This window comes from Anopheles maculipalpis, chromosome X (genome assembly GCF_943734695.1).
Source record: "Anopheles maculipalpis chromosome X, idAnoMacuDA_375_x, whole genome shotgun sequence".
Lineage (NCBI taxonomy): Eukaryota > Metazoa > Arthropoda > Insecta > Diptera > Culicidae > Anopheles > Anopheles maculipalpis.
The window spans coordinates 15,621,733-15,649,120 of record NC_064870.1 but is presented as its reverse complement, the minus strand read 5'-3'; the positions used below and the strand labels follow the sequence as shown (position 1 = coordinate 15,649,120).

General features: G+C 45.9%; 1 protein-coding gene across 1 annotated transcript in view; it reads left to right on the top strand.

The window, feature by feature from the left end:
* Window positions 1-27,231, top strand: part of LOC126563923 (mucin-12-like) — a 29,351-nt gene extending 2,120 nt beyond the window's left edge. The window contains exons 2-9 of the mRNA XM_050220730.1: window positions 7,479-7,729; window positions 7,851-12,232; window positions 12,275-14,278; window positions 14,366-14,535; window positions 20,688-20,825; window positions 20,928-21,003; window positions 22,790-23,528; window positions 23,595-27,231. Coding sequence (XP_050076687.1) covers window positions 7,479-7,729; window positions 7,851-12,232; window positions 12,275-14,278; window positions 14,366-14,535; window positions 20,688-20,825; window positions 20,928-21,003; window positions 22,790-23,528; window positions 23,595-27,231 — 11,397 coding nt within the window. The remainder of the gene's footprint in view (window positions 1-7,478; window positions 7,730-7,850; window positions 12,233-12,274; window positions 14,279-14,365; window positions 14,536-20,687; window positions 20,826-20,927; window positions 21,004-22,789; window positions 23,529-23,594) is intronic.
* Window positions 27,232-27,388: the final 157 nt, after the last annotated feature.

Sequence of the window (27,388 nt, the reverse complement as noted above, 5' to 3'; positions counted from 1 at the left end):
GAGTCACAATTTGTTTGGCAAATGAACAAATTTTTGAAAATTTGTTTAAACCCTTCACCAGGTCTTTCTGATGATATGAAAATGGCTGTTACAATATTAAAATCTTCATTTCCGCTTACAACAGAACTCCGCTTATCAGAACTTCATATCAGAAATTCAGATCATATCAGAACTTAATGTCTGAAACAATAAAAACTGTCAAAAAACCTATATCGATGTAAACAAAACCTCTTTACCGCTATTGCTTTTAACAAGTACAAGTTTTTTTTTATTTGAATGAAAATTATGACTTTGATTGGTTCTACGCCCTCTTGTGCAAGTGCTATGTAACATGTTTGATGTGCCATATTGTTAAAATATGGTTGAAACGTCCAAAAGCCGTCCAACGCATTAACTTTTTTCACAAAGAAGTTAGCAACTGCAGTTGGGTTGAAGTCGGACGGCCGGTGGTGTAGGTGACAATGGCGCCGGTTTTCAAATGGCAGGACCGGGATTCAAATCCCATCCAGGAGCGTCCCTCCGTAGTGAGGACTGACTAACCAAAACTACTACGTGGTATCAGCAAGTCTAGTAAGCCATTTTCTATGGCCGGCATGACCTTAGAGTTCGTTAAGCCAAGAAGATGCTGGGTTTAAGTGCCAAGAGTAGTCATCAAAATTATAATTTTGGTACATGTAGGCTATTTGAGCTTTAGTCGTGCTTGAAATCACTTTTAAGACGCTTTAAAGATTTAAAAATGTTGAAACTGACTAGCACCATGCAAAGTTAAAATAAAATTGTTTTGATTTAGCACATCCATGATATAACATGTTTGAGACTAAAAAGCACAGGGAATGTTTCTTGGGATAGTAATACCAATGATTGAGCTGGCGTGTTTTTTATTTCTAGCGACCCTTATTTTTCTATGTTTGGTATGATAATTGATGTCATTGTAAACGACAACGTGGTGGCTGTTCGTACAAACAAAAAAAAAAAAAACAAAACTGTATCTGTCTTGAACGCCCACCGTGAACACCACACTCTCTTACCTGTATTGTATTTTCTTGTTACGGGCGATACGTAATAATACCTGCCAGACGTGTGACTTCATCCTTGGGGTCGCAGACGGTTTTGGGCCAAGTTGCACCTTCCGTCATCCGGCAGCTGGCTGGGATAATGGCTGCTGCTTCAAGCAGCGGTTTTTTTTTGTTTATCTCGCCTGCGGGTTTGGTACGATTTATTTTCAACTATCTGGCGTCATAACACTACGGGTGATGCTGTTATAGATGTAGGGAGGGGTAGTGTCGAGAAGGCACACCAACAACTCTCTGACATGTAGAAGTGCGCCCCCGCATTTTAAATCTCCCCCTCAAAGTAGTGAAAAGCTCAGTTAGAGCAGGCTATTAAGCTTCTATGTGAAAGTCCCGAACAGTTTGGGACTGTTTAAAATTTGGATGTTCGCTTTGGAAGCCTGTCGGGAAACATACGGATAGTGTGCTTGCAGGAAATTTGTTCTCACTCTTTGCTTCTGCATCTATCCGCATCTGGGTACGCGCAAGGCTACTGGAAGAACACAATTTACGTCACATTCGGTGCAAGGCGCTCCATTGGCTGTCTTCTGACGCTTACCATTCCGTTATCGACTCACATCCAAAGAGTTGCCAGGTTCCCTCTAATCCCCCTAATTCTTCGGTCGGGCACACATTAATCACACTGCATGAGTCATGCACCAACCACGCAAGGATTATTGGTCGGTATCTCTTAGTCAACTGATTCCCATGCTCGGTTAAGTGACCTTTTTTGATTTTCAACCATCGTTTGATGGTATTGCATCTGTAAGCGTAAGGGATAAGGAACTATAAATGAATAACGAAACACACGGAAGGGATCAGGGTCCCAGAACCTGTCGGAGATGCTCTTTGGCGATGTTGTCCAAATTCCAATGCATGGGAAGAGTGTGGCACCGTTTGCACGCATACAGAAGGAATCGGAGCGCATCGTACCGGCCGGAGACCGGAGAGAATGTAAGGAAACACTGAGGATCACCGATAAAACGGAACCAGAAAGCATAGTCGAAAAATTCTTTTTCCCCCCTTCAGGGTCGGTTTTGTAATATCTGCTAAGAAATTTACGCCCGTTTATGTTGCTCTTCACAACTTGAGCAACATTTTTTTTAAAAGCTGGAAGCTTCGATAAGAAACATTGCTAGTTATACTGCTTTGTTAGTGGCAGCAGATTTGATTTCTGGGTGAGCGAGAGTGTTTGGAAGAATGTTTTACGTGACATTGGAATTCTGCATTTGTTGTCAAATGTATTGGCAATTGTAGCTGTGGATACTTGGCTAAAAAAACCAAAAGGGTGATGGTTTTCGCCTGTAAAGCCCATTGTCAATTTATACACAATTGCTATGCCGCAGATAACGGTTAAGGGTGAGCCCACTTTGCGGAGAATGAGAAAGCGCCTAGGTTAGGAAGCGTTGCAATGGAGGATGACGTGACTAACAGGTGGTGGAACGGGGATCTAGTCCAAAAAAAGACAGGACAAACCAATCAAACCGTTTGGTCCGACATTTATGGTCAGATGATCAGAGAGCGGTTGGTTCGTGTACGGCTAGTGTGGGTGCCACTGGGCGATGACGATGCATCTGTGACTACAAGTGGAGGCGTTGTTGAGACAATTTGCTGTTCAATTTCTTTAGCTTTTTTTTGTTATTGTTATTGTTCCATGTGCTGTTCTCTATATTAATTACGCGACAACACTCAGCACACCCCGGGTTGCTTTAATTCCAGCGAGGTTCTGTGGGTCTGTGTGATGTTGCTGTCAAAGTTCTCTCTCTCTGTCTCTCTTTCTCTCAAGGGAGTGTCGCTCGTATAGGAACTCACGTCGCGTCGTCAGGTCAAGTTGCTGTTGCTTCCATAATGCTTATTCCCGTGGGGCGGCACACACAACGCGCTGTAATATGCGCCTGTGGAGTATGAGATCGTATATCCAGAAGGGGGGAGGGGGAAGTAACTCAGTTGCAGCTAACAGGGGACGCTTTTCAAGTCCCACAACTCTTCAACAGTTACGCGAAACGCTAGGGAAACTGACACCGGTAGAGGAAGCCTGGCACAGAAACCACACATCACACGAACGATAGGGTCCAACACCCACACGGGGTGGGTTCTCGCTGAGACAGATCGAGCGATACGTTCACGAGCTGCTGGTCTCTGCATCCGCTACACGCTATTTGTGTGTGCGTATTCGTATGAGCTACGAGCAGCCACCCATGCTCATCCGTTCGGGCCCGAAATGGGGAAAAGGCATCGCGTCTCGGTGCAAGAACTTTAGTTCGTCGGAAGACTCAACGAACGCTGAACGCGGTGGATAGGATCAGTTCTTCTAGCGCAAACGATTGCATTGGAGTTAGTGTTGTGGTTACCGGTGCCTTCGGCCGTAATAGGTTGAGTTTAGCTTTCAGTTAAACAAAAAAACCAGCGAAACGAACTTAGTTAAGTTCGAACAATCGAAGATTTTGTTTGAAAAATATTATGGTGGAATGTGAAGAAAGTGACAGAGATATATAATATCAAAACGAATTACGAAACGGTGCAGTGGGTGATTGAAGCATTTCAAACAAGAGCCGAAAGAACTTAGGAACGAAGAACAGAGTTGGGGTTTTTTTGGTTTAAGTGACAGGTGACTTGAAACAATTTATATATTAAAGAAATCTGGAATTCTGGAAGAAATCTGCTCGAGAAAGACCATCTGTTTCCGATCAGCATCATCAACATTCAATCAAATCCGGAGAATCCACAATCCACAAACAGAGTTTGCCGGTGCAAAACTCGCATGGAAAGAGTAATTGACGTAGAAAAGGGCCAATATATGTTTATGAATATTTCGTGCGAAAGCATATAGCAAAAAAAAAAAACCCATCAACAAAGGTACCCGGCCGCGTTCGCAAACGCCTTGGTAAAACGATCGTATATAAAAAAAAGTGAAGTGAGTTCTGTGTGCAGGGTGAGTGTCGAACGAGAAACGTTGGACGAACGGGGTAAGTTTCTTCGGACATCTTTGAGTTTAGGGGGTTTTGAAAAGTTGATGGTTTAGTTCAGTTTCGGCGACCGGTTTTCTCGTTCTTGCAGTTGCTACATTGCCTTCAAGCACGTTTGTTGAACTTATGTAGCAGGGATTTTCTACGGCGGTTGAAACATTTTCCACGCTTTTTACGCTAGCTTTGTGCAAATGTGAAACAGAAAACTCACTGGAGGAGCTAAACAATGATGCATTAGTTTGTAGGGCCGTAAAGTTTGGAAGCAAAGTGTTGGAATAAACAGACGTGTGTCGTAAGTGTTGGGTCACAGTTTTATAAATATTGCGGTTTGGAAGTTTTTTTTTCTTTTTCTTTCAAACGATTGCTCTAGCTGACAAATGATCTAAAAAACCTCTTAAACTCTTTGTTGGTACACACCTTAGAATGGAATATTAATCAGTTTCTTACGTTACGTTCCGGGTAAAAAGCACGTCCCAACAGCGAAAGAGAGCAAGCAAATACGGCAATAGCTTCAAAACATTCAAACCGCACCGCAGCATAATTATCGGGGCTTACTAGAGGTATTCATTGTTTACAAATGGAACGCAACGTGATAAAAGCAAACCTTTGCATTAATATATGTGAAAATTGCAAGATATCTCGACCGGATACAATCAGAATCGCTTGAGTGGTAAATGGAGAACTGTAAAGTAGTTACGTACACCAAAGCCATTTTATTATGTTAGGCGTTAGACGAAGGGGGGCTCTGCTTATGATAATATCTCAATCGACCAGAAAACATTCTAACGTAACAGTAGCTGGGTTGCAAATAATAAGCGGTTGCAAAGAGCCACAAGAATTAAAAAATGGCGACTCGTAAAGCCCTTACGACCCGAAAGAAGTCAGTTTAAAGTGTGTTGGACTGTTGGTTGGGTTATACCATGTTGTAGTATATGTCTTCTTCTTCTTCTTGGATTAACGACGTCTAAGGTCATGCCGGCCATCCCATTTAGTTCGATAGTCAGTCCTCACTACGGAGGATCGATCGGGATGGGATTTGTATATCAGACGGTATATGATTATACCGTCAAAGAAATCTATGTTGTGCAGGCGATTAGGTACCGGATGTATATGCATACCAGCAAGAATCGCTGGTATGCAACTTTATCCAACAAAATTATATCGATTCAGCTTCATCCCGTATCAGCTTGTTGCTATTAAGTATCGGATGTGCCGAACAAAAGAGGGAGGAAGCAAATGGAGGATGATGGGCCGGGAGAAGGGGGACGGAAATGAGTAGGAATTTGAGATTTCTGCGGGTGGAATGTTCAATTTATTGCACCTTCAGCCAGACGGAACTGGTGCGATTACTCACGATGTTTTAGGTAGTGATCTCGCAGATACCGTAACACGGCGCGAAATGCCGTAAACATAATCTCGTACCCAAGAACGCTACGGTACGCTCCAGTAAGCGGCGGTCGGAGAGTTACATACTGACCAGCCAGCCAACCAGCCATCCAGCCCAGGGGCAGCGGTATTACGATATGGCGCCCTCGGTATTACCCACGGTACGAACAGTTGGTGGTGGTGGCCTACCCATCTGGAAAGTAAAACCGCTTGATTCTGGTTCTGCAAAGGAAAGTTAGACGGTGTATGTGTAATATACGGTACAACGATGGTGTCGATGGAGAAATGTAGTTTCCCTTGAATAAGCTTGCAGAACCTTGTGTTTTCTGCGATGTCTGAGATGTCGGCATGTTGCCGGATATCTAGAGCTACATATGTGTACAGGTGATAAGATGCTGTTTAACTTCGCCTTAACGTTACTTGCCCCCATGTTGCCGCCGGGAGATCCGTCAAGGCAGCGTCAAACTTTTCGTACCAATCTGTTAGCTGCAGCAGCTACTACTTGTTTGTTCACGGTTAACTGGGCGAAGGATTTGTTGTAAGACCGACGCCTACATGAGGATATAAAAAACAAGCCTGGTAATGCAGCATGCTGCTACACTGATGAAGCTCAACAATTTCCGTACTTTTGTAGATCAAAGTTCATTCATTAACATTCACTAACGACAGTAAGTGTCGCATGACTCACTAAATAGATAGCCACAGCTTCCAATTGGCTTTGCATTGGGTGTTTTCTATCAACCTACTTCTGACAACATTTCATATACAGCCACTTTGCACACAATAAAGTTGTCACTGTTCAAATGGTAAGATAGAATGTAGAAAACGATGGCTGATGAATTTACCAAAACAGGAAATTACAGACGAACCGCATCAGGGTGTTGTTTGGGTGTTTTAAATTTATTCGCTATATAACATATAGTGGGTGCCATATTAGGATAATGATAAGTCTCATGCACCTTTTTCGGCGTGTACCTTTTTCGGTACTGACGAAGGCGAACGAACTGACCCACACGGTGTAGTATATGTTTTTTTCCGCTGTTTTTTTTTTTTGCAAAAGCATTACGCCTACGAAAAAAAAAACCCCAAGCTGGTTTTAACTAAAGGCTGTGTGACCGGGATTTCGCAGACGGTAGATGATATCATTGCCCAGTTTGCGATCTCGTTACGAACATTCGAACAAGTTGATTGCTTGACCTTTCTATGCCACGTTTGGAGTCTTAAAGTATTCCTCATCGTATTTATTAGAAATTATTTTAAAATGATATTGCGTGACATTTACAACACCATCTACAACTTGAGATTTAGTGTCTTCTCCTCCGATTTGGTAAATCTTGCATGCAGAATCTTGTGTAAGCCATACAATATTTGCAGCTGCTGACAATTAATGAAATGTGCTTAATGATTTCAATTACGTGTGGTAACAAATTACTGTACCGCTGCTGTCTGGTAGACACTGCCCCAGTGCATCGTCTACTACGAACGCTGAACGACACTCCTTATAAGGAGTACTTCAAATACTTTGCTTTTTTTTTGCTACCACCCGCCAAGCTTAGCCGAGGCATCGCATTGTGACAATATTGGATGGAGAAAATGAGGTAATAAATTCCAGGCCCCAATTTGGAGTTAAGAGAAACCCGAGCTGGGCATACGTGCGCCGTACAGAACTCATCGTACATTCGTCGCTGATTTCGATAAGTGGAATATCCTTTTTGGTCTCGTTTTGGACTGGGCTCCCAGTTGGAGCAAAACGCGTCCGATGCCCGTATGGGCGTTATAAAGGTACAACCTTTTGCTAAGTTCTACTGAAGGTGATCCAGCAGCATGAACGCAAGCCGTGCTGGGTGTTGGAACACGAAACTGTGGACAACTGTGCGTTGGCAGCGATCCAAATGCACCAGTTCGTAGTATACTTATTTGGACTGTCAGTCCTGATGAGTGATAAATGGTTAATCTACTTGTAGTTTTCCGTTTCGATCTATGTAATTTAAAAATGCTTGATTACGTGGTGGGCTATTTCAATAAGTATCTAACCATTTTCGAAATCTCTGTTTTGCATCTCTGATTACGCTCTTAGTGGCAACAGGCGGAGGACTTTTCCCGCAAGAAAGAAATCCGTGCGTATATGTACAAGTTGCGCGAGCAACGGCTGAAGGAATTTTACACCAGCAACGATAGCAGCCCACCGTACTTCCTGATGGATAATGCTAGCGCGACGTTCGGGTTGAAGAAGAGCACAGTTACGGGAAGTCATGGAGATTCACTCGTTGACCAAAGCTTCGAGAGCTTCAAAACTAAGGAAATCCGTGACTCGGAAAGCCCAACCAGGTGAGAGCTTAATATATACTTGTGCTTTATAATTCAAATGTCTGGCAATCTTTGAATTGGGTGAATGTGGGTGAATTGGGTGAATGTGAAAATATATATTTTTTTACTTTCTTAATTGTAGATTCGGCAATATGGCAATACCCTCAGATAATAGCGGATGGCAGATCAGAACATCCGAAGAAGTAAGCGAAGATGGTAAAACGCATACGATGCGTACTACTGCTACGACTCAAGGAATCAAGGAAATTGACGGAGGGCGTACAGCGTTCGCAGGCAAGAATCTGGAATCACATAGCGAGCATTACGATGGAGATGAATCCAACTTTGTGCACAGCAAGGGTGACCAGTCGACCACTGTGCTGGTGGAGGATAGCGTTACTGAGGACGAGAATGGGCGTAGCGTGTCGGGATCGACCCATTCGACCACAACGTCTGTCAGTAGAACGCGCGTTGTGCATCAACAGCAAAACGGAGATTCTGAGCGTCCTAGTAAATCGGTAGCTGATGCTGCTGGCCTATCATCAGCTACTACGGTCGATTTTGGTGATGATCACTTCAGTTCCTCTCAAAAACGTACCGTAACGAGTTCAACTTCCTCCAGCGTGCTAGGTAACAGCGCCTCTACCAAGAATACCGAGCATAGCACTACTAACCGAATGGATAAGCAGACGATGTCTGGTAAAGTAGAGGATGAACGCATGGCACCCAAGGAATTGTCCAAGGATCCGGAGCGGGTGCGTGAAGCGTTTCGCTTGGCACAGGGGTCGGGCAAGATCATAGAACGGGAAGAAACAATGGTCAATACGACGACGAAGATGATTACCGAGACGAAACGATTGGATGATGGTACGACGGTAACGACACGTACGTACGAAAAAATTGGTCATGAACCAACGTCCGCGAACGACAAGCTAGAGCAGGAAACCCTGTCGTCGACAACTAAAAGACAACAAGAAGCCGTTGGTCGTTCGGGCCGCATGGACGATAGCAGTGCTACGAACGACTTTATTCGTCAAGAGAAGGCAAACCAATCGTCAACATCAACAACAACAAAGACCAGCTCACAACGCATCATGGTGGAAGTAGATGCGGCTCACGATTCTTTTGCTCGCTCATTGCGCTCCGTTTCACCGACCGGAAGTATACGCTCAGTGCGCTCAAATGCAACTCTGCCGGGCCGTGCGAGCACTAGCCCAGAGAAAACTCAACCATTGCGCACTGACTTGGACACCAAACCCGACTACATGCGCTCCACGTTCACATCGGAGCGCAAAGTGTCTGGATATCAGGAGCAGCAATCATTGCCCACACAACGTTCGCCGAGCCCCCGCAAGGTCTCTGAAACTACACTGCACACTGGCTCACGCAGTACTTCCCCTACGAAAATAACCACTGCTGCAGCAAGCACTGCTGTAGAATACGAAAAAACATCTCAGTGTCAGACTCACAAGACGGAATCCGAACAAATGGACTATCCTGAAGTGGATGGCGTTAAAGCGCGTAGCAGCACGAAACCACCGCTAGTGCGCAGCGAAACATACGAGGAAAGATGTCGTAAGATTTTGGGTATGTCAAACCGACCGGTGGAGGAAGATACTAAGGGCGAATCGAAAAGTATTTTCAGCACTTATGATAATACTGTTACGGTGCAGCAATCGCGCTCGGAATTGCGGGAACAACGCAAGAAAATCGAACAAGAGATTAAATCGATGGAAAGTAAAACGATGAAATCGAGCACTGCGCGTCACGTGACCGATGAGCAGGACAGTGTTGTTGAAAAAGAACACGCTAGCAGCCGCAAACCATCGTTGGTGACTAAGGAATCATCTACTCGTAAATTATCATCTCAGCAAACTTCTCCTACACGAAAGCCTTCTCCAACACCGAAAGAAAGTTCACCTATACGCAAGGGTTTAGCGCAAGCAGATTCATCACCGACAAAGGCTCCAACAAAAGAGGGTTCGCCTAGCGGTAAGGCACCTTTGCGAGAAATTTCTCCAACGGTCAAGGAAATGTCACCCACCAAAACTTCCTTACCAGAGGAGGATAATTTGACTGCCCGAAAATCGCCAACGAAAGCTCCATCTCCGACACGAGTCTCACCAACGAAAGATTCCTCACCAACACGACATTCATCGGCTGTGATCGATGTCTCATCAAAACTCAAATCATCACAAACGGAAACTACAACTGTGCGAACGTCTCCGACAAAAGAAACATCTCCAACACGAAAGCCGGCACGCGATGTTTCGCCGCTAAAGAATGAACGAGTTGCATCGCCGAAAAAACCGTTTCCTGAAACAACGACCAAGAGCAAAGCAACTATATTGGTGGAGCAAAAGCAGGACGGGCGTAACATATCCGTCGCTGAAATTACCATCCTTCCCGTTATGGAGGTTTCAGAGAATGTGCGAACCAAGACCACTACATCTCGCACTCACGAAAAGATATTAACTAAGCAATCGTCGGACACAAAGTTTGATCGCCGTTCGACTATGGCTGCTAACAGTCGCGTTATCACTAACAAAAGCTCATCAGACTTTGACGTAAAACGGCGTGCGGCAGAGTTAGCCACCCAGAGCAAAACACGTTCTACGGCTACTAGCCCAGATAAACGGCGGCCAACGTCAGGTGTAGAGAAGCCTGCTCCAGTGAAACAGAACCACATAACAGTTGCAAAAATTAAAATTGAATCCATGCGCAAACCGAACGCGCAAACAAAATCGACGCATGCAACAAACGAAGAGACAACCTCAGTTAGAAGCAGTACCAAGCGTACCAGCGAGCAAGTGATTGTATCGAAGCGACCAGTGGAACCGGACACTGATCCCGAATCCAGCAAGGATACCGGCATTTCAGACAACAGCGAAGTGGAAGAAACGGTAGAGAGTGTAATCGAGATGAATGTTACGGGAACGTCGTGTTGCCGTCATACGGACCGTAAGGATTCTGCCCCGGTGTATAGAACAACTGCTGTCACACGCACGGGTAAAAACTACTCGCGTTCGTCCAGCGACAACCATCTGCGAGCAACAAACGCTTCAGCCAATCGTCAGACAACGAATCAAACCACGCTGACATCAAAATCTACCGTCTCAGACCGTTCAGCTAATGGTGGACGTAAGGCGGATCGACCGGTCAAGCATGTTGCTACGAAAACTATAAATCTTGCTTCGAAAGCGGTGAGTGATGTTAATGCTCTCAGCACTACTTGTTCCAGTACACTCGGTTCGGATCATCTGGATAACGTGGTAATTGACATCCAGCTGGCCAAATCATCCCGAGAACCAACACCGAACAAACTGATTCCGATACCGGTCTCGCCAGACACAGAAGATACTGGAAAGCCACGGTACCCGGACGCAGTGCTAGAGCCGGAAGACGATACATCGGCTAGTCGTCAGTCTCGTACACAGCGCGTGAATAAGATTCCCATCTTCGAAGAGGCAACCAATGAATACGTGGGCTGTGAAATAACGGAGGTGGACGAGGCAACATCGCAGCACGCGACACGCATTACCAACCTAGATCGAGTGACGGAAGACGATGAGTCGCTTCTGAGTGTAACCGAAAAGGTGAACAAATTTGCGCAAGAAGCACGCCGACTGCAGGAATCGTCGAATAGTGGTATAGCTGAGGAACGCCCACAACCAGCCAGATTCGCAGTGCGTCCCGAGTATGATGACATCGATGAGCACCTAAAATCGGACGAATGTCTTCTTAGTGTGTCGGATAAGGTGACGAAATTTATTTCCACAGCCGAGGAGGTAAAGAAGATTCGCACTTCTGGACCATTTGTCCCGGAAAATGAGGATGCACCGGTGAAGGTGTCCGAAGGCGATGAATGTTTGCTGAGTGTCAATGAGAAGGTGAATCGATTCGCTAACCGTATACAACGAACATCGGAAAGTCGAGAGCATGATACCTTCAGCAGTTCCGGAGGACGTTTACAAACGTCCGTCGGTAATGATCAACTTCAGCAGAAAATGGAGGAAGAAGAAGAGGATTATGTAGAAGAGGAGGAAAAGGTTGCCGAGAAAAAGCCACAGACTAATAGTGTGCCGGAATCAGTAAGCAGTAAGTTCGCCCCCCAAAAGTCACCGGAGTTGGTTAAGAACGCCATGCGTAGTACCGCGCGTCACATTGTGCAGGATGCAGCCCATGAAGATTTGGCTCAAGCTGGTGGTTCCAGCATTGCTAATCGTTATCGTACGTCCACAATGAGCAAACAATTTGAGAAGCAGACACCTGCTACAGTAGCACCATGCACCAGCCCAATCATACTGCGCAGTACCGAAGCCGTAAAGAAGGCAAAGGAAATCTTTGAAAAAGGGCAAACCGTGCAGGACGCTCGCCAACGCGACATCTTAAACAGACCATCGATTTGGGAAGATCGTAGAAACAAACAGAATCAACCACAACAGCAGCAAACCGATCAGAAACCGGCCGATGTGAAGCTAACTGACATCGGTGTGACTGAGCGGAAATCTAACCAAGCGATGCGTGAAGATGGACGAGATACTGACGGGCTGTTGCAAAGGAAAGAATCCGTAACAAAGGTGGAGCGTGTGCAGGAATCGGAAACAACGAAGCCAGCTTCTAGCCATGGTCGACGAGACAGTGGCAGTGGGGTACGTCCTCCGGCTTATATACGAGATACAGTGTCCTCCAAGAAGGACTTGTTCGAAAAACGTATTTCTTCTTCAAAGATGCAGGTAGAATACACTACACAAACGTCCCAAGAAGCTACAGAAACATTAGCCACAACCACAACTAGAAGGCAATCGCTGAAACAAGTAGATACTAGCGCGCCATCTTCAACCGGCCGACCCATACACGCGGGGGATCAATCGAAGCCTTCTTACATGAACCACACCGTTGCTTCTCTGGAGCACATTAACGCGAATCAGAGACGTGACTCACTCGATCATGGAGTACAGGCTCACCACGAATCAACTACAACAACGGCCCGCAACAGTATAACCGGCAGTGCCAAGTTCGGAATTGAACTGAAGCGCGCAGATACAAGCAATCGAATGACCACAAGTTCGGTGCAATCGAACGTAACTAGTTCGAAGCGTAAAGCAAGTGCCGGAGACGGACAGCCAGCATCCACCGTTGCATCGTCCCCAGTCATTGAAGATATATTTGATCTTGAAATGCTAGAAAGAATGCTAGAATCGGTAACGGGTTACGAACAGCGGCGCCGTATTCGGGCGCAAATTCGTGTGGTAAAGAAGCAGAGAGAACAGCAACCTTCGTTCGTAAGCCTAGCGGGCAAACAAGCAACTGTCACGTCTGTCAAAAATAGTACCACCACGCACAGTACTACTGTGACCAACGGTCGCGAATCTAGCTCGGGCAAGCGGAAAGATAGCAGCCCGACGCGTAGTTCAACATCAACTGGACGTAAACAATCGTCTACTACAACGGATGCTACCGACACAGGCAGTAAAAGTAATGCAATTTTCGAAACGGACACGATGATCAGTAAACAGCGGCAGCAGCATCAGCAGCAGCAGCAAAATCAGGAACATGAAAACGCCCGAAATGATAAGACGAATGTTATCAACTCTTCGAAAACAGCGACGGTGGTAACTGATCGGTTGACTACAAAGACTGGAGCAACCGATCGTCATGCTACGACCAAGGATGATCGACCAATTTGGGCCACCAGCAATATTTTGAAAAAAGCTTCCGAAAACACACGCACGTTTAAAAGTAGCAGTGTGACAAGTTCTTCCGCTACTACCGGCACTGGCGGCAGAAAGGTAGTAAGCTCGTCCTCCAGCTACCAGCAAGTGAAATCGAAAACTGACCCGAAGACAACTACTGACTGCATTACCTCTAGCTATGGGGTTGGTCCAACGGATGAAAATGGTTTGCCACTGTTCGGGATACGAGCGTTGAAGAAAAAGGCTGCACCGGTACCGGCTGCCACCGAAGATACCAAGATCAGTGGGACAATCATCACCGAGACACTGTACGCAGAAAATGGTGGTCCGGCGGTAGGCAAACGCAGCACCACCCACTACTCGAATGAGCCGGGCACCTTTTCGGACTTTGTACGAAGCGACGGTGGGCATGAGATTTTTGGCGATGATGGGTTAGCTTCGAAACAGAAAGGCACGGGAAAACTGATGGCAATCCGTAAAACGGAAACGATAGATGCCGCGGGAACGCACAGCGAGGAGCTGGAAGTGATGGATGGTTCGGAAATGCGTTCCAAGGTTGTACGCAAGGGTTCGGTGAAAGAGTTGACCGAGCGTTTTATACACCGTGAATCATCTGGCTCCTTGACACAGGAATCGACGCGTACATACCCGAAGGCCGGCCTGATCCTTCGCTCATCCGGCCATAGTCAGTCCAGTCGCGCATCGACACCGGCCACGGACCGTTGCTCGATGCAATCCGGATCTGTGGATGAGTTTGAGCAAGATCATCTGGAGGCGGGTGTAACTACGCGCGAGGCGCGTTCCTTCCTAAACGACACCTCCAAGATTGTTGATGTGCGCGATGTGCTACAACGAATGAGCAACGCAGACAACGGTGAGTATTGGGGTATTTTCACACGAACGGCAATTCGTTTAGCTAACTGATCGTCCCTCTTTTTTCTCGAATGCTTTTCATAAACAGTAACCGAGCAAGGTGATACAGCCGAGGATCAGGAAGCAAGAGCATTGCTGAACAAATTTCTTGGGGCATCTGTTTTAATGAGCGGCGTTGAGTCGATGGTTTCGTCGACCGGTAGCATGCTGTCCGAAACTGCCTCGGTACCCTTCACCACAGCCACCGCTACTAAAAAGGTGAGTTGGACCGTACGTCAGCATTGAATGCTTCTAAACACGCAGCTTGTGAGAAGTTATTTGCCATAAATAGCTAGAACAAAATGCTTGGTGGTGTTAAATGCTTGAACTTCGGACGGACATGAATGTCCCGATGCATACACTATAGACGACATACTCTAAGGATGTTTCAACAGCAAGTTTTAGCAAGTGTGATTGACTTGGATGTTTTGCTGTAAGAACTTAACGATTCTAGGTAACGCAGGCAATCAAGTAGCATACAAGACTTATTGGTATCACGTAGTTGGAGAGTCAATCTTCACTACTGGGGAATAGTCCAGATGGGAGTTGATCCTCGGTCCTGCCGTGTGGATATTGGCCGCCCCAGTCAACGCATCACGTGTTTCACTTCTTTACTTTAGCACATAAAAGTTGTTGCATTGCTATAACCGCAGTTGCATTACCGAAGCATTACTTCGGTTTAACAGGTTGGAGTTGTTGAGAACATAGAAACATTTGTTCTATATTTAAGTATTACTTCTTGATGTACACATTGAAGAGGGTGTATGGAAGAGAACGGATTGCTGTTCTATAAATATGACACAAACCTTCCTCCTAAATGGAATACCAAGGAGAAAGGGAATGTATTATTTTTGTTATCAAATAATAGATGTTATGCAGCAATACGACCAGACCGATATGACGGAATTTAAAAAAATATTATGTTACCTTTTATGTCCTTCCACCATGCACGTTCATGGTTCAATTGTGTTGATGATCCCTTCGGCTTAGGTCAAAGACCTCCGGACCCAAGGTTCTAAGCAGACCTTGGCGAAGTACGCAATATATCACTCATTTCCAATTATTCCCAGCTGTCAACCATCGATTAGTTCATTAAACCTACAGCAAAGGGCGTTTACAGAGCAATGATGTTTGTATTCTTCTGATGAAAACTTAGAAGGTGTCTTATTTGACGTGCTGAAAATTTGCTTCTATTTCGTACAAAGTCTGTACGAACATATTTATTTATTTATTTACATTTGATTATTACGGTCCAGTGCCGTATTGTCATACGAACATATTTACTTAAGCAAAAAAAATAGGCGTTGGTGTGGAAAACAATGATAGTTCATAACTATACTTTCGCTTGTGAACTTTTTTTTAACTCCCAGATATTACGTTCATCGTCCGATGGGATCTATTTTCACACGTCCCTGTTCCGATAGGTCTGTGTGCCTCTGACACATTTAAATCAGCAGCATTTGCGACATGGACAGGTCAAGAACAAAGATATATTTTCCGCTGACGCGGTGCTGGTCGGATGACAAGAACGTTGTTGAACGTTGTTTTTCCCCATCGTCCTCGTCATCTGGACGGATGTCAGCGAAGCAACCGTTTCGGAAGAAACAAAGTAACACCATACACACGTGGACTTTGTTGGTGGTTAAGCTGCCTGGTGGGAACACATGCCTGATGCATGGTCTACAACAACCCCACAACCCGGAAGACTTGAATGTTTTTGTAAGGCGAGGCAAAGAGTGTACTGCGAAATCGATGTATTCAAATATAGCGCAACGATATTAACGAATTGCGTAGTTTTCTGCGAAAAGATGAAGGCGAGCATTGTGGGAAGTCAGAGTTGGGGGTGAGTCCATGCAGTTCGGGTTTAATGGATGTTTATTTTAATACCTCCAAAAAATTCAGACAACGATCAGCAATTCAGTTTGGAAATCAAATTTATCTATTGGATCTGTAATCATTTAATGCGCATCACACTGCACATACTACGTTAATCTGTACAGGGCTTTTGTACAAGCTTTAGCGTCTGGGAGTTTCGTATTCTTTACAGACACTGCTCCAAGTAGTAAGAACACATTTTGGATAGGCCTATTGCTGACAGCTAGACGCTTGATCCACAGTAACAATCTGGCTCGCCGTCTACCCACATGGTATTGCTTGGTGAGCAGTATATAATGTAGGTGCCAACCATATATGGTTATTAAAAACTCACGCGAATCTTCGCGTTTGCGCGCCCTTACTCTCGAGGTAAGCGTGCTGTCCAGCCGTACATCTATTGAGTCGTCATTAACTGCAAGGTAGGAAAAAAAACACACCAATGGATAGGGATCGAAGGTCGACACATGAGTGCTGATGTCTTCCTCACAAAAGCCGATTACTACCAACTACAAGATACATTTCCATTTTTGCCACTACGCCGTGGCAAATAATAATACCATAGAGCCGATGAAACCCTATTTCCCTGTCGGACACACTCACCTACCCCATAGTGAGTCTCGTAGCATCCGGGAACGCATCACCTACGGTTGGATGAACGCGTAGGTTGAGCAAAAAGGAGAAAATCTGGCACAGGTTAAGAACGGTAGTGGAAGGTGCTGGTAGATGAAGATGCGAGTTGATGACCATTGGACGCGTGCGCACTGAAAGACCACCGGATGCGTTTGAGCGTGGCCGAGCAGGCGCAGTAACGCACCATAGCTGGGCTGATCCAAAACGCACAGCCACGTACCGCAACAGTCGGAGTTAAGCATCGCCCCATTCGTTATCGTTGATCGTGTGTGCACCTGTTTCCGTGGGTCCGCGAATCCCCCATACCTATACCGGACAAAACACCGACTCATAGAGGGCTACGAACAGGAGCTTCGAATGCGTTATTAAACTTGTTCAATGAATACAGCAGAAGTAGCGAAGTGAAAAAACTGCCGAAAAGTGTATCTGCTGATCACAGAATTGAGCAGTACAGTTTCTTGAAACCGAATACGTATAAGTGAGTTAGAGCAACGAAACACGGGATACATATGCTGTTTATATGTGTCAGATCAGTGGAACTTTAATTCGGAAATCTGTTAAAGACGAAAGACGTAACATTGCAACCAGCGTTACGTTCTCTGACATATCTTTGACAAGTGAAGGCATACTTGCGCAGTAGTATCCTTCGCGTGTATTACGGCGAGTGTAAGAGCCATTGCTTTGCAAATGCTCCAATCAACAGTCAGAATCGGTGGGCAATTTTACAACGACGATTCTATCTCCCATCTGCACCAGAGCGTACATGGTTACTAGAAGGTTTGGCTTGTAAAAGATTATAACCAACAATCAACCTGCCGTGTACAATACTAGCCTGCCGGTAGTGTCTAAAGGAAGCAGCAGTGTGGCCAACGGTGATTACGATTCAGTGCCAGAAGTGTTGCCGCCTGTAAGGATCGCACCAACCCCGTGTTGCGAGTGTACAACACGATCGCTAACGAATTACGGCGGGTCGATTACTTCGACCATCCCACCTTATCAACCCTGGTGTCGCGATCGACCATGTCGATCGAACGGTGTGTTAACAGTGCCTAGCGTCATCTGTCAGCATGTTGGTATAGTTAGCTCGACATTCCGTCTCAACAGGTCAGTGTTGCCAGTTCAGAGTTGTAAAGGTGTCGTAATCTCGCGTGGAATCACATTTTGCAACATAAATAGTAGGAAAACTTGGATAAAGCTTTGCCAAAACACGTGAGCCCTACGCTACGCAAGCCGGTATTCGAGTTGATCCTCGCACAACCCCTTCAAATCCGTTCCCCCCCCCCCCCCCCATGGGATAACATCACCAGATTTATTTTCTGCTACAAAAAGCCGGAGTATGTGCGGGACGTAAATATGCGGGACACCAAGCGTTCCAAGAACCTACGAATCTGACTCGTACGGTGGGTTTGCTTTGTCGACTTTCACATTTTTTGGGGATTGTCGACTTCCTTTGTGATCGACTACAGTATACTACTCATGTTTGTAGCGTTAGTATTTGGAATCTTTTTTTTTTTTTTTCTTGGTGGCATAAAGGATGGTGGCTCCAAACGCCAAAACGCTAGACATTTGCGCAAATAAACACAAGGAAGGGGGAAAATATTTACATAATGCCAACAACTTCCCCATGCATTTTGCTGTTGAGCCGTGCGCACAAAACGGTGTGTGTTAAACACTCGCACGAGCATACGATGCCCGACTCCCTCGCACCAATTTTGGTGTGTAACAATGCTTTGGACGATTGTGCGGACTACTTAACGGTCTTTAGATTATGTGTTGCTATTCAATTTGGTTTAGAAAAAAAAAATAACTGAATTTATCTTTCAGTTGTTACGGTGCACCGCACGCACTGGCCGTATTGATTCGGAGTTAATCTTACCATTTGTTTTTAACTATCTACCTATCCCCATTAACAGTTGTAGCTGGAACAGTATCGTGTAGACCATACAACGAACCAGTCGTATTTATAGTCCTGTATATCTCCGATGCGGCTCATTTACTAACCTTGGCAGAGGTTATGTTCACGCCTGCTGTTCAGAAATATTCTCACCACACCTTAGTCGGCGTTGATGGCATCTGATGTTCCCATTCGGCCATCGATTGGTTACAAAATAACCAGCACGTTTGGTTCGACGGCAATGAAGGAGCGTGCCTCAAATTCTCATCAAAAATAGGTGAAGGATTTTTCTCTGTAACCAAAGCAATGTGCCGATGGAAAGGGTGTAGTTTTCTGAAGATACCGCTTAGTGCATGTATCAATAGAGGATTTGTCCTATATTTGTCCGGCAGCAACCTTCCGTTGGCTACTATAGGCTCCCAAAATCCTTTACTTTGATCTCAAGTCAAGTAACAGATTATGCTTTTCTAAAACTGAAGGTATGTGCCTAGATATGCTGAACATGAATTTTTTTTTCAGCGCGTTTTAAAATGAGAAAAACATGTTTCGTAAATGTAGCAACTAAAAACCGGCTGTACAATTTGTTAAACAAAAAAAAAAAAAAGCGCACTAGAGCTGTCCCGACCACACCATCGCTTACGAAATGTTTTACTCGTCCGTTGGGTCGGTTCCTATTTTTACGATAAACCTGCCTACCTACTGCAGGATTCGTCTGACTCATAGCTTCATAGGCAAGTTATTGTCTCCTACACATCACTCAGACATATCGCTGGGTGGGCTGATGAAAGTGAGGACATACCAAAACATGCCGGACGTTTACTGTGTCTGGCCGAGAAAGATGTATGTTTGGCGGCGCATTCCATTCTTGCAGATATGACTGTCTTAAGCATTCAAGAGATCAATTTCAGATGCTATTCTGATTGTAGTTACACTGTATGCACCGCAGATGGATACGATTAAGAACGTGAAACAGTTTTCCGATAAGTTGTTTACATGTTTAGAGTGAACCAGCACTAGCTACCGGGTGACAATGTTTTATATGTGACCCTGATTTGTACCCCGTACCAATTTCAAACCCACACACACCCAAGCGCAACTTTTGAACGACAGCTTCTGAAATCGGACCATCTAGGGATATTTGGATGATGTCCAATGCAATACGTTCTGTTAGTTTTGATCTGTCTGAGATGCATATGTTCTGTCTGGCGCTATTTTCTCGTCACATAGTGCTGGTCACTGTCATCTAGCAGCTGAAAACCTAGAATATATTCTTGTTTATTGTCTGGGTCTGGAGACACATAGCGTTTTTTTATATTTTATTTGATTAAACTATTATTACTACAGATAATTTAAGTTGCAAAACTTGGTAAAGAGAGGCCCTAGATGTAAGAAAAAAAAAGATTGATCTGAACCAAAGCAAGCATATGATTTTTTAGGTTTCGATCGCTCGCTGTAAGAGCACAATCTAATTTCACCTCTAAATCTCACAGACATACTCTGATACACAAACCCGACGTAACCGAGTCCGTTGCAATTCGAGTCATCGTCAGTACGCCTCGGTAAAAATAGCTGCAACAGACATCTTTCTTACCTAGTGCTGTATACGCACGCGTGCTCTCGCTCTATACGCTAAATCTGCGGCAAACGCAAATTGACAGGCAAACCGATGCTGTGGAGGCCGTATCTATGACGTGGTAGGATACATGCGGATTCACAGCAAGCCTTCCTATACGTGTACATTTACCTACGACCACAAACCCAATGACAGATATTACGGACGTTCCGTCGAAATAGGGCTAAAAATATCGTACGTCAATGTGAATGCAGCAGTATCGGTGGGAGTATGGTTTAGGAACTGGGAAAGATGGAATGAAACGCTGATTACGTACCCAAAGTGTTTGGATCTAATAGAGATATTTCGATACGATTACTTGATAACAACACAAAACTCTCTTCCCCACGTTCGAAACAGGTGTCCAAGGTATCTTCAACCACAACAAAGACTCAAACGGTTAAATCGTCCGGTGCCACTCCAAGTATTTCTCCCACGAAGCAAGCAACAGTCGACAATCTCGACGATAATTGGGACGAAGCTGTTTTGAAAAAGTTGGTAAGATAATTTCGTTCCCTGTACTCTTATCTGCGTTTTGTTGGTTTAGAAACGTATCTCAGGTTATCAAGTTTCTATCTTTGTCTTTCAACTATTTCACAGCTGGAATCAACTACAAACTACGACGATCGTCGAAAGATCCGTGCCCGCATCCGTCAAGTAATGGCTGAAAAAGAAGGTAACACATTTCAATCACATCCATCATAAAGTTAATATCAATCGCTATTGTTACATTCTGTTTTTATCTCTCCTTCAAACAAGAGTAACTGTTTACAGCGCAACAACACTCTGAATACCTTAAACATTTACATTTTTCTTCTTAAACTTTGGAAAAATATAAACAAAAACTCACACAAAACAGATAGCAGTAGCAGATTTTTGCGTTCAGAAAAAAAAGAAGTCATATTTAAAACTATTTCGATGCCTCCGTCGTGCCCTATCTTACGCTTAGGATGTTCGTTTCTCATCAATGCAGCAAGTTGTTCTGCTTGATGGGTTGGTAAAGCTCTCGCCGAAGGCGTAACACAGTTTTATTTAGCAACAGCATACGCAAAAAACATCAAAAGACAAAAAAAAAATCAAAAACACTAAACAAACCATACAAGACCATGGTCCGCAAGAAACAGATTTCCCTTCAGACGGATCTTATCGCAGGGCTTGCAAAGATTTTTTTCTTCTTTTCTTTACCTTTCTGTTTGATGTTCGATTGCGATTTTAGGCCATGTGCGCGTGTTTGATCGTTTTCTTTTTATTACCTTCTACCATCTTACTTTTCTGTCTGTCGTTTATTATTGTTTATTCGTTCTGTATTCGCTCGTTTCGTTGCTTTACGGAATGGTTTATTTGTTTATATCTTCTAGTTTTTCTTTTCTTTCTGTTGGTCACCTTTTTGGGAATCGATTGCCTAAGCTACAATCATTGTGTGTTTTACTATGATGGGTTTGCGGTACAACATCTACTTGTATTTATTCTACAGTTTTGTACAATCGCCTCTGGCCTCTGTTTACTTTCTAAATTGCAAATCCGATCAGTACGATAAGTCACATTTAAGTTTATTGTTTTGCTCTCTGTTGTGCAAATTTCAAACGCTGCATGACACATGACGTCACTGTTATGAAGTATATTTAATAGTAATTCATAGCACTTAGTAACCATACTTCATACTATGCAGTAATATTAGAGCCTGCATCCCATGTTAAACTAAAAATGTATCTAGAGGTGTTCGCATCGCTCACAAGCCACTGGAACACTTCCATAGAAACATCAATGTCCACTACATTACACAGTTTATTACTATGCTAGTATGTATTGATTCCGACATGCCTCACTCTGAGCCGCAAAAGCGGAAGACGGGTGGGCACCGGTGCAACGAAGCATCGTTTATAATTGTTTATGCAGAGGCGTCGAACACCAGCAAGCCTCTGCGTCAACTATATTCTGCCATGATGCACATCGAACATTTACGACGAAAAACCAAACTAAATTCTAACAACAGCTGAAACGGTCAGCAATTAATTTGAATGCTCGATCTAATTGATTGATTGCTCTTTTTCTTCTCCCTGTTCCCCATTCCGTCTCCACCGATCTTGTCTTCCTATCCATTTATTCCGTTCGAATGTGCCATATTTGGTTTGAATTTGAATGTTTCCTTCTCATTCTTCGTCCCCTGTGGAAAACTGTCATCCTGTGTCCTTTCCCAACCGCATTCTTTTGGCCGAACATTTCATTTTGAAATTTGTCATTGCTTCATGGTATTTTTGAATATAACACAAACTTCCTCCATCTGCTCTTTACCGCTTTTTCTCTCACTCTTTCTCACTTTTGATCCATCATGCTCCTAACCCAACCAATCCACGCGTAAATGTGTATCATCTTTTTTTTTTCTTGTTTGTTTTGATAATTGAAACAACAACGAAAAATCCACACCTTACCCTAAAACTCCTTCCGCACCCGTTTATATACAGCGTGCGCCGATATTGTCGCCATCGTAACAGCCGATCTACAGCGCGAGCGCCAACTGCAGCAACAATCGACATCGGCGACGGCTAGTACTAGTGTTACGCCCGATCGCCCGAGCGCACCGGCGGCGACGGTTGCCAATGGTTTATCACAGGGTGAGTCACTCCTGTTACCCCTGCTGCAGGGCCTGTTGTTGAGCAATGCAGCCGCATTCGGGTACAAGGGTAACACCTTCGCCGGAAATGCCGACGAAGCTGCTGGTGTTAGTAGTAGTGGTGGTAGTGGTGTAGCCGATGGTTGTAGTGGTAGTCACATTAGTAGTAGCAACAATGGTAAACTTGGCGCAGTGGTGATGGCCGCCTCGAAGATTCCTCCCGTTGAAGATTCGGGCACGGAATCGGGTGAAGACTTGCGACTGCTGGCAGCAGCCGGGCTGCACGATATCGGTAACGTTCATTCATCGTCCGCCGCCTCTGCAGGTGCGACCAATGGTACGACAGTCAACGGCAATGGTGGTGTTGACGCGATCGATAATGGTTTGCCTACCATATTGGGCGAAGTGGCGTCCGCGTTGGATCGCTTGCAGACAAGCTTGCAGGCCGATCCGAGCGGTCAGCCTAAGGTGATGCAAATCGATGCAGAACAGCGAAGGGGACTGTTGGCCCTGATTGCACGGCTGCAAGAGGATTTGCAACAACCAGACAAGATCGCGAACCTGGGGTTCGGCAATGGTACAGCGGATAGGTACGATAACAGGCGACAATCCCAGGGACAGTTGACGGCAGGAGCAGGGCTGAATGATGTGAGTAGCGCCGGTGGGTTGGACACAAGCCAGAATCGCATCCGGGCCGGAAGTTCAAGGTTCAGCTCGAAACGGCGTACCAATCGCAGCAATCGCCACACGGTGGGCGTCAGTCGTGAGGAGCTTGCCGACGCGAGAAGATTCATCGAGGAGATGGTAATGATGGACAGCAGACATCAGACCGACCAGTGTGTGACGTCACCGGAAAAGGCGTATATGCTGCAAAAGCAACAATCGCTCGGTACGGTGCTCAGAGCGGAACCGGAAGCGGTAGCTACTGCTGCTAGTGTTTCACAGCCACAGCCAATGCAGAACGGTGGCAATCCTGGGACGGCGCCAGCGACCGCCTTCGCTATGAAGCGTCCGAGTCAATTTGTGCCGAAAGAGATGCAGAACGTTCAAACGTCGCTCGATAAGCTTGTTTTGGGTGGGACGGGCGGTAAACCGGCCGCTTTGCCATCGCCTGGAACGTCTCAGGTGCGTACAAAGTTACCCAAAGACAAGCTCCTCATACGCCAGTCAATTAGCGTTGATCAGGATCCCACAACCACTAATGGTGTAGGTGCTGTGAGTGACAGGCAGGATTCCGTTAGTGTGAAGCCAATCGACTTGCACAGGCACAAGACGACTGAGCGTATAACCAAGAACCATCACCAGCACCAACCGGTACAACAGCAGCAGTCACTACCGCAGCCAGATTTACCCTTTAAGAAACCGACGCAAACCATCGCCCAACGAGCTCTGGTAAAAAAGTATTCCTTTAACGATGGTTCCAGCTCGGACGAGGATGTTACCCGACAAGCACAGCGTAAGACGAGCGAAGCGACGAAAACAGCGGAGCAAATGGTTTTACGCAACAAAATCACACCGGCGGAACAATCTGGCCCTACCAGCTCGATAGTGATCAACACCGTGCAGAAGATTGTTAACCGCGAGACGAAACCAAATAGCAGCGAGGTAGGCACCAAGGCTCAGATCGTGAGCCGCCGGCAACAGCATCTGAACGGTAACCGTGTGCCTGAGACGCACAAGGACGATCTGAGTGCAAGACCGCTTAACAAGTATGCCAGCAAGAAACTGCGCATGAAGCGCGCCAACACGATAGATTTACCAAAGAGCTTATCACAGAACGATACCAGTGATGATGTGAACGGTGATCCCGATGGCAAACTTGACGGCAAACAGGATCAGCTCGGTCGGCAGCAGAGTCAGTCCACACACGCCCTGGCAGCGGCCAGGCAAGCGGGAATGTCAAGCAAGTATCCTGCCGTAACGGGCCCGTTAGTACCACCAGCCGACGTGCCTGACTTTAAACCGCGCACCGAGAACGATCTCAAGTTTATGGCGTTTCTGCAAAAGCAAAACCAGCAGTCGCGTCAAATTTGGTCGAATCCAGTGCGGGAACATGTCGGGTCGAACAATTGGACGAACAAGTTTGATCATCTCAAGAGCAATTTTGAACAAGCGGAGCGGCGCGATCGTTCCGAGCTGCCGCCAAAATACGGTGCAGCACCCAAGACATCAGCTATGAGTTTCTGGAAGCAGGCAGAGAGCGGTTCGTTCGATGAACCTACCAAAGCTGGTTCAATAAAGCAGCATGCCAAGTCAGTAACTCCATCGGGACAATCCTCGGGCTTTAAAAGTAGCACAAATGCTGTAGCAAGAGTGTCTTCCGCTGGTCCTACGACTACTGCATCGCTAAGATCGACGCAGTCGATGAGTAAATACGGTCCATCAACTTCACAGTCCGTGAGCCACAATACTTCAACCGGTAGTCCCGTCATAGAAGCGAGGCTCGTACTTCCGAGAGCGTCTCCCGGAAGCAGCTCAATGAACCAGTTTTCACACGCACCAGCATCTGCCTTTAAACCAATTCCGAAAAAGATTCCGCCGGCCAGTCTAGAGTTCAAGCCAATCCAGCAAGAACTGGATATAGTGAAGCCGATACCAGCGCGTATTTCTAATGCCACCGGGCTAGTCAAGCAGATAGTCGCCACCGGCTTTAAGGAAACGCCAGAAATCAAGCCCGAGCCAATCCACGTGCAGTCAGGATTGGTACGATCGTTGGCGGCACAAGGCTACCAAGAAACACCGTACGTGCCATTGCCAAAGTTGGAACGTACGCCTACACATAACGTGCTAAACTACAAGCCTCGATCGGACGCCTCCACCATTGCTGAGCCGGCTCCACCAGCACCGTGGGTTGGTAAACGTTCAAGCGAGGTGACAGGGCCAGCTGGTAGTCGCGTTGCTAGTATCGCCGCCACCAAGTTCACAGCCAATTCGTTTGGACACAACAAAACGTCACTACCGGTGCAGCAACCGCTGACATATCAAGGTTCTCTGAAGTACGCTGAAAAGCCCCTAACCTACCAGCAACTGTCGTCTAGCGGGACGCTACCGTACGAGAAGAGAGCGTCGTTACCAGACGTCTCGATATCGCATCTGGGCACGTTTACCTTTACCGATTACACCCAGCCAGAATCTGTATCCACATTCACGCTAAATCGTAGTGACTCTCTAACTAATCCGGAGAATGCACCTCTAGTACTAACGAGCACGAACTCCGTCTTTAGTCCCACTACCGGAACTGTCCATCCATCAGCGGAAATACCCAACCAGCCACTAATAAATCATCCGTCGCAAATTAACTACCTAACGGTCAACGTTGATCAGCAGCATCAGATGTCTCCTCACTCATCAGCGAACGATGATGACGACGAGTACGACTGCGACGATCTGGAATCGATCGATTCGCAGGAAATGCGTGTTGTAACTAAGGTCATGCAAGCACCTCAGGGTCAACAAGCAACGTACACGGCCGCTATGCGGCCTACTCATCTGAATGATGGTTACGACGCGAGCGGCAGAGGTTCATTAATCGCCCAAAATTTGCAATCATCCCTGAAAAAGATCAAAGAAAAAAGCCCAACACCACCGAAGTCACGACAGCACATTACGACGAGTATTGGGGAACAGCTAACGGTGCCGGTCCGACGCCCGATGGTCGCCCCAAAGTTGGAAGTTACTAAGCCGACTCCAGACCATACACAACCGCCGGTTCCTTCGCATGCGATCTACAACAATGTTCAACCACATCCTATGCATCGATACGCTGAACAACCGTTGACACGCACCAAGTCCAGTCACTCGCTAGCTGTACCGAGTGGTGCTCAACTTGCGAGACCGATCAGCGCTGACAAGCAACGCACTGTTGAGGCGTACTTCACAGGGCAACCTACCAATCAGGGCAGCGGATATATGATGTCCCGGACAGCCTCTAATCAGAACCTGGTGATGCGTGACAAGTCTGGCATGTCAGCAACGCACAATAACATTCGACCAGTGTCGTACGCCATGGGGTACAATGGGGGCTACTACGGCAGCAATAGCAATCATCCGCAGGTGGAGCAGTCACGGTCCAGCTATGTACCGCACGGTATGACAGCATCGTTACATTCACAGAAACGGCATGGACCAAGCTACATCGATGAGCCACTGGTCTATCATCCTCAACCGCACGGTGGAGGTTTGCTGCGAAGTCGCACGATGCCTCATATACCTCTCGGCAGTTTGACCCTGCTCGACGAAAACAATGTCGAGGATGCATTCGAAGAGCTAATGAATCAATCGTTCGCCGTCTAACATCCTGTGTTGAGCAGCAGTATCGTCAGACGAACTCTTCAAACACACAAGGAAGAAACAAAATATAAGTCCCATGATTGGCAATGTCGACTGCTAAGCATTCCAAACGTCTTCCGCCTTCACAAGCGGTACTTCTTCGGGCAGTATTAAATACGTC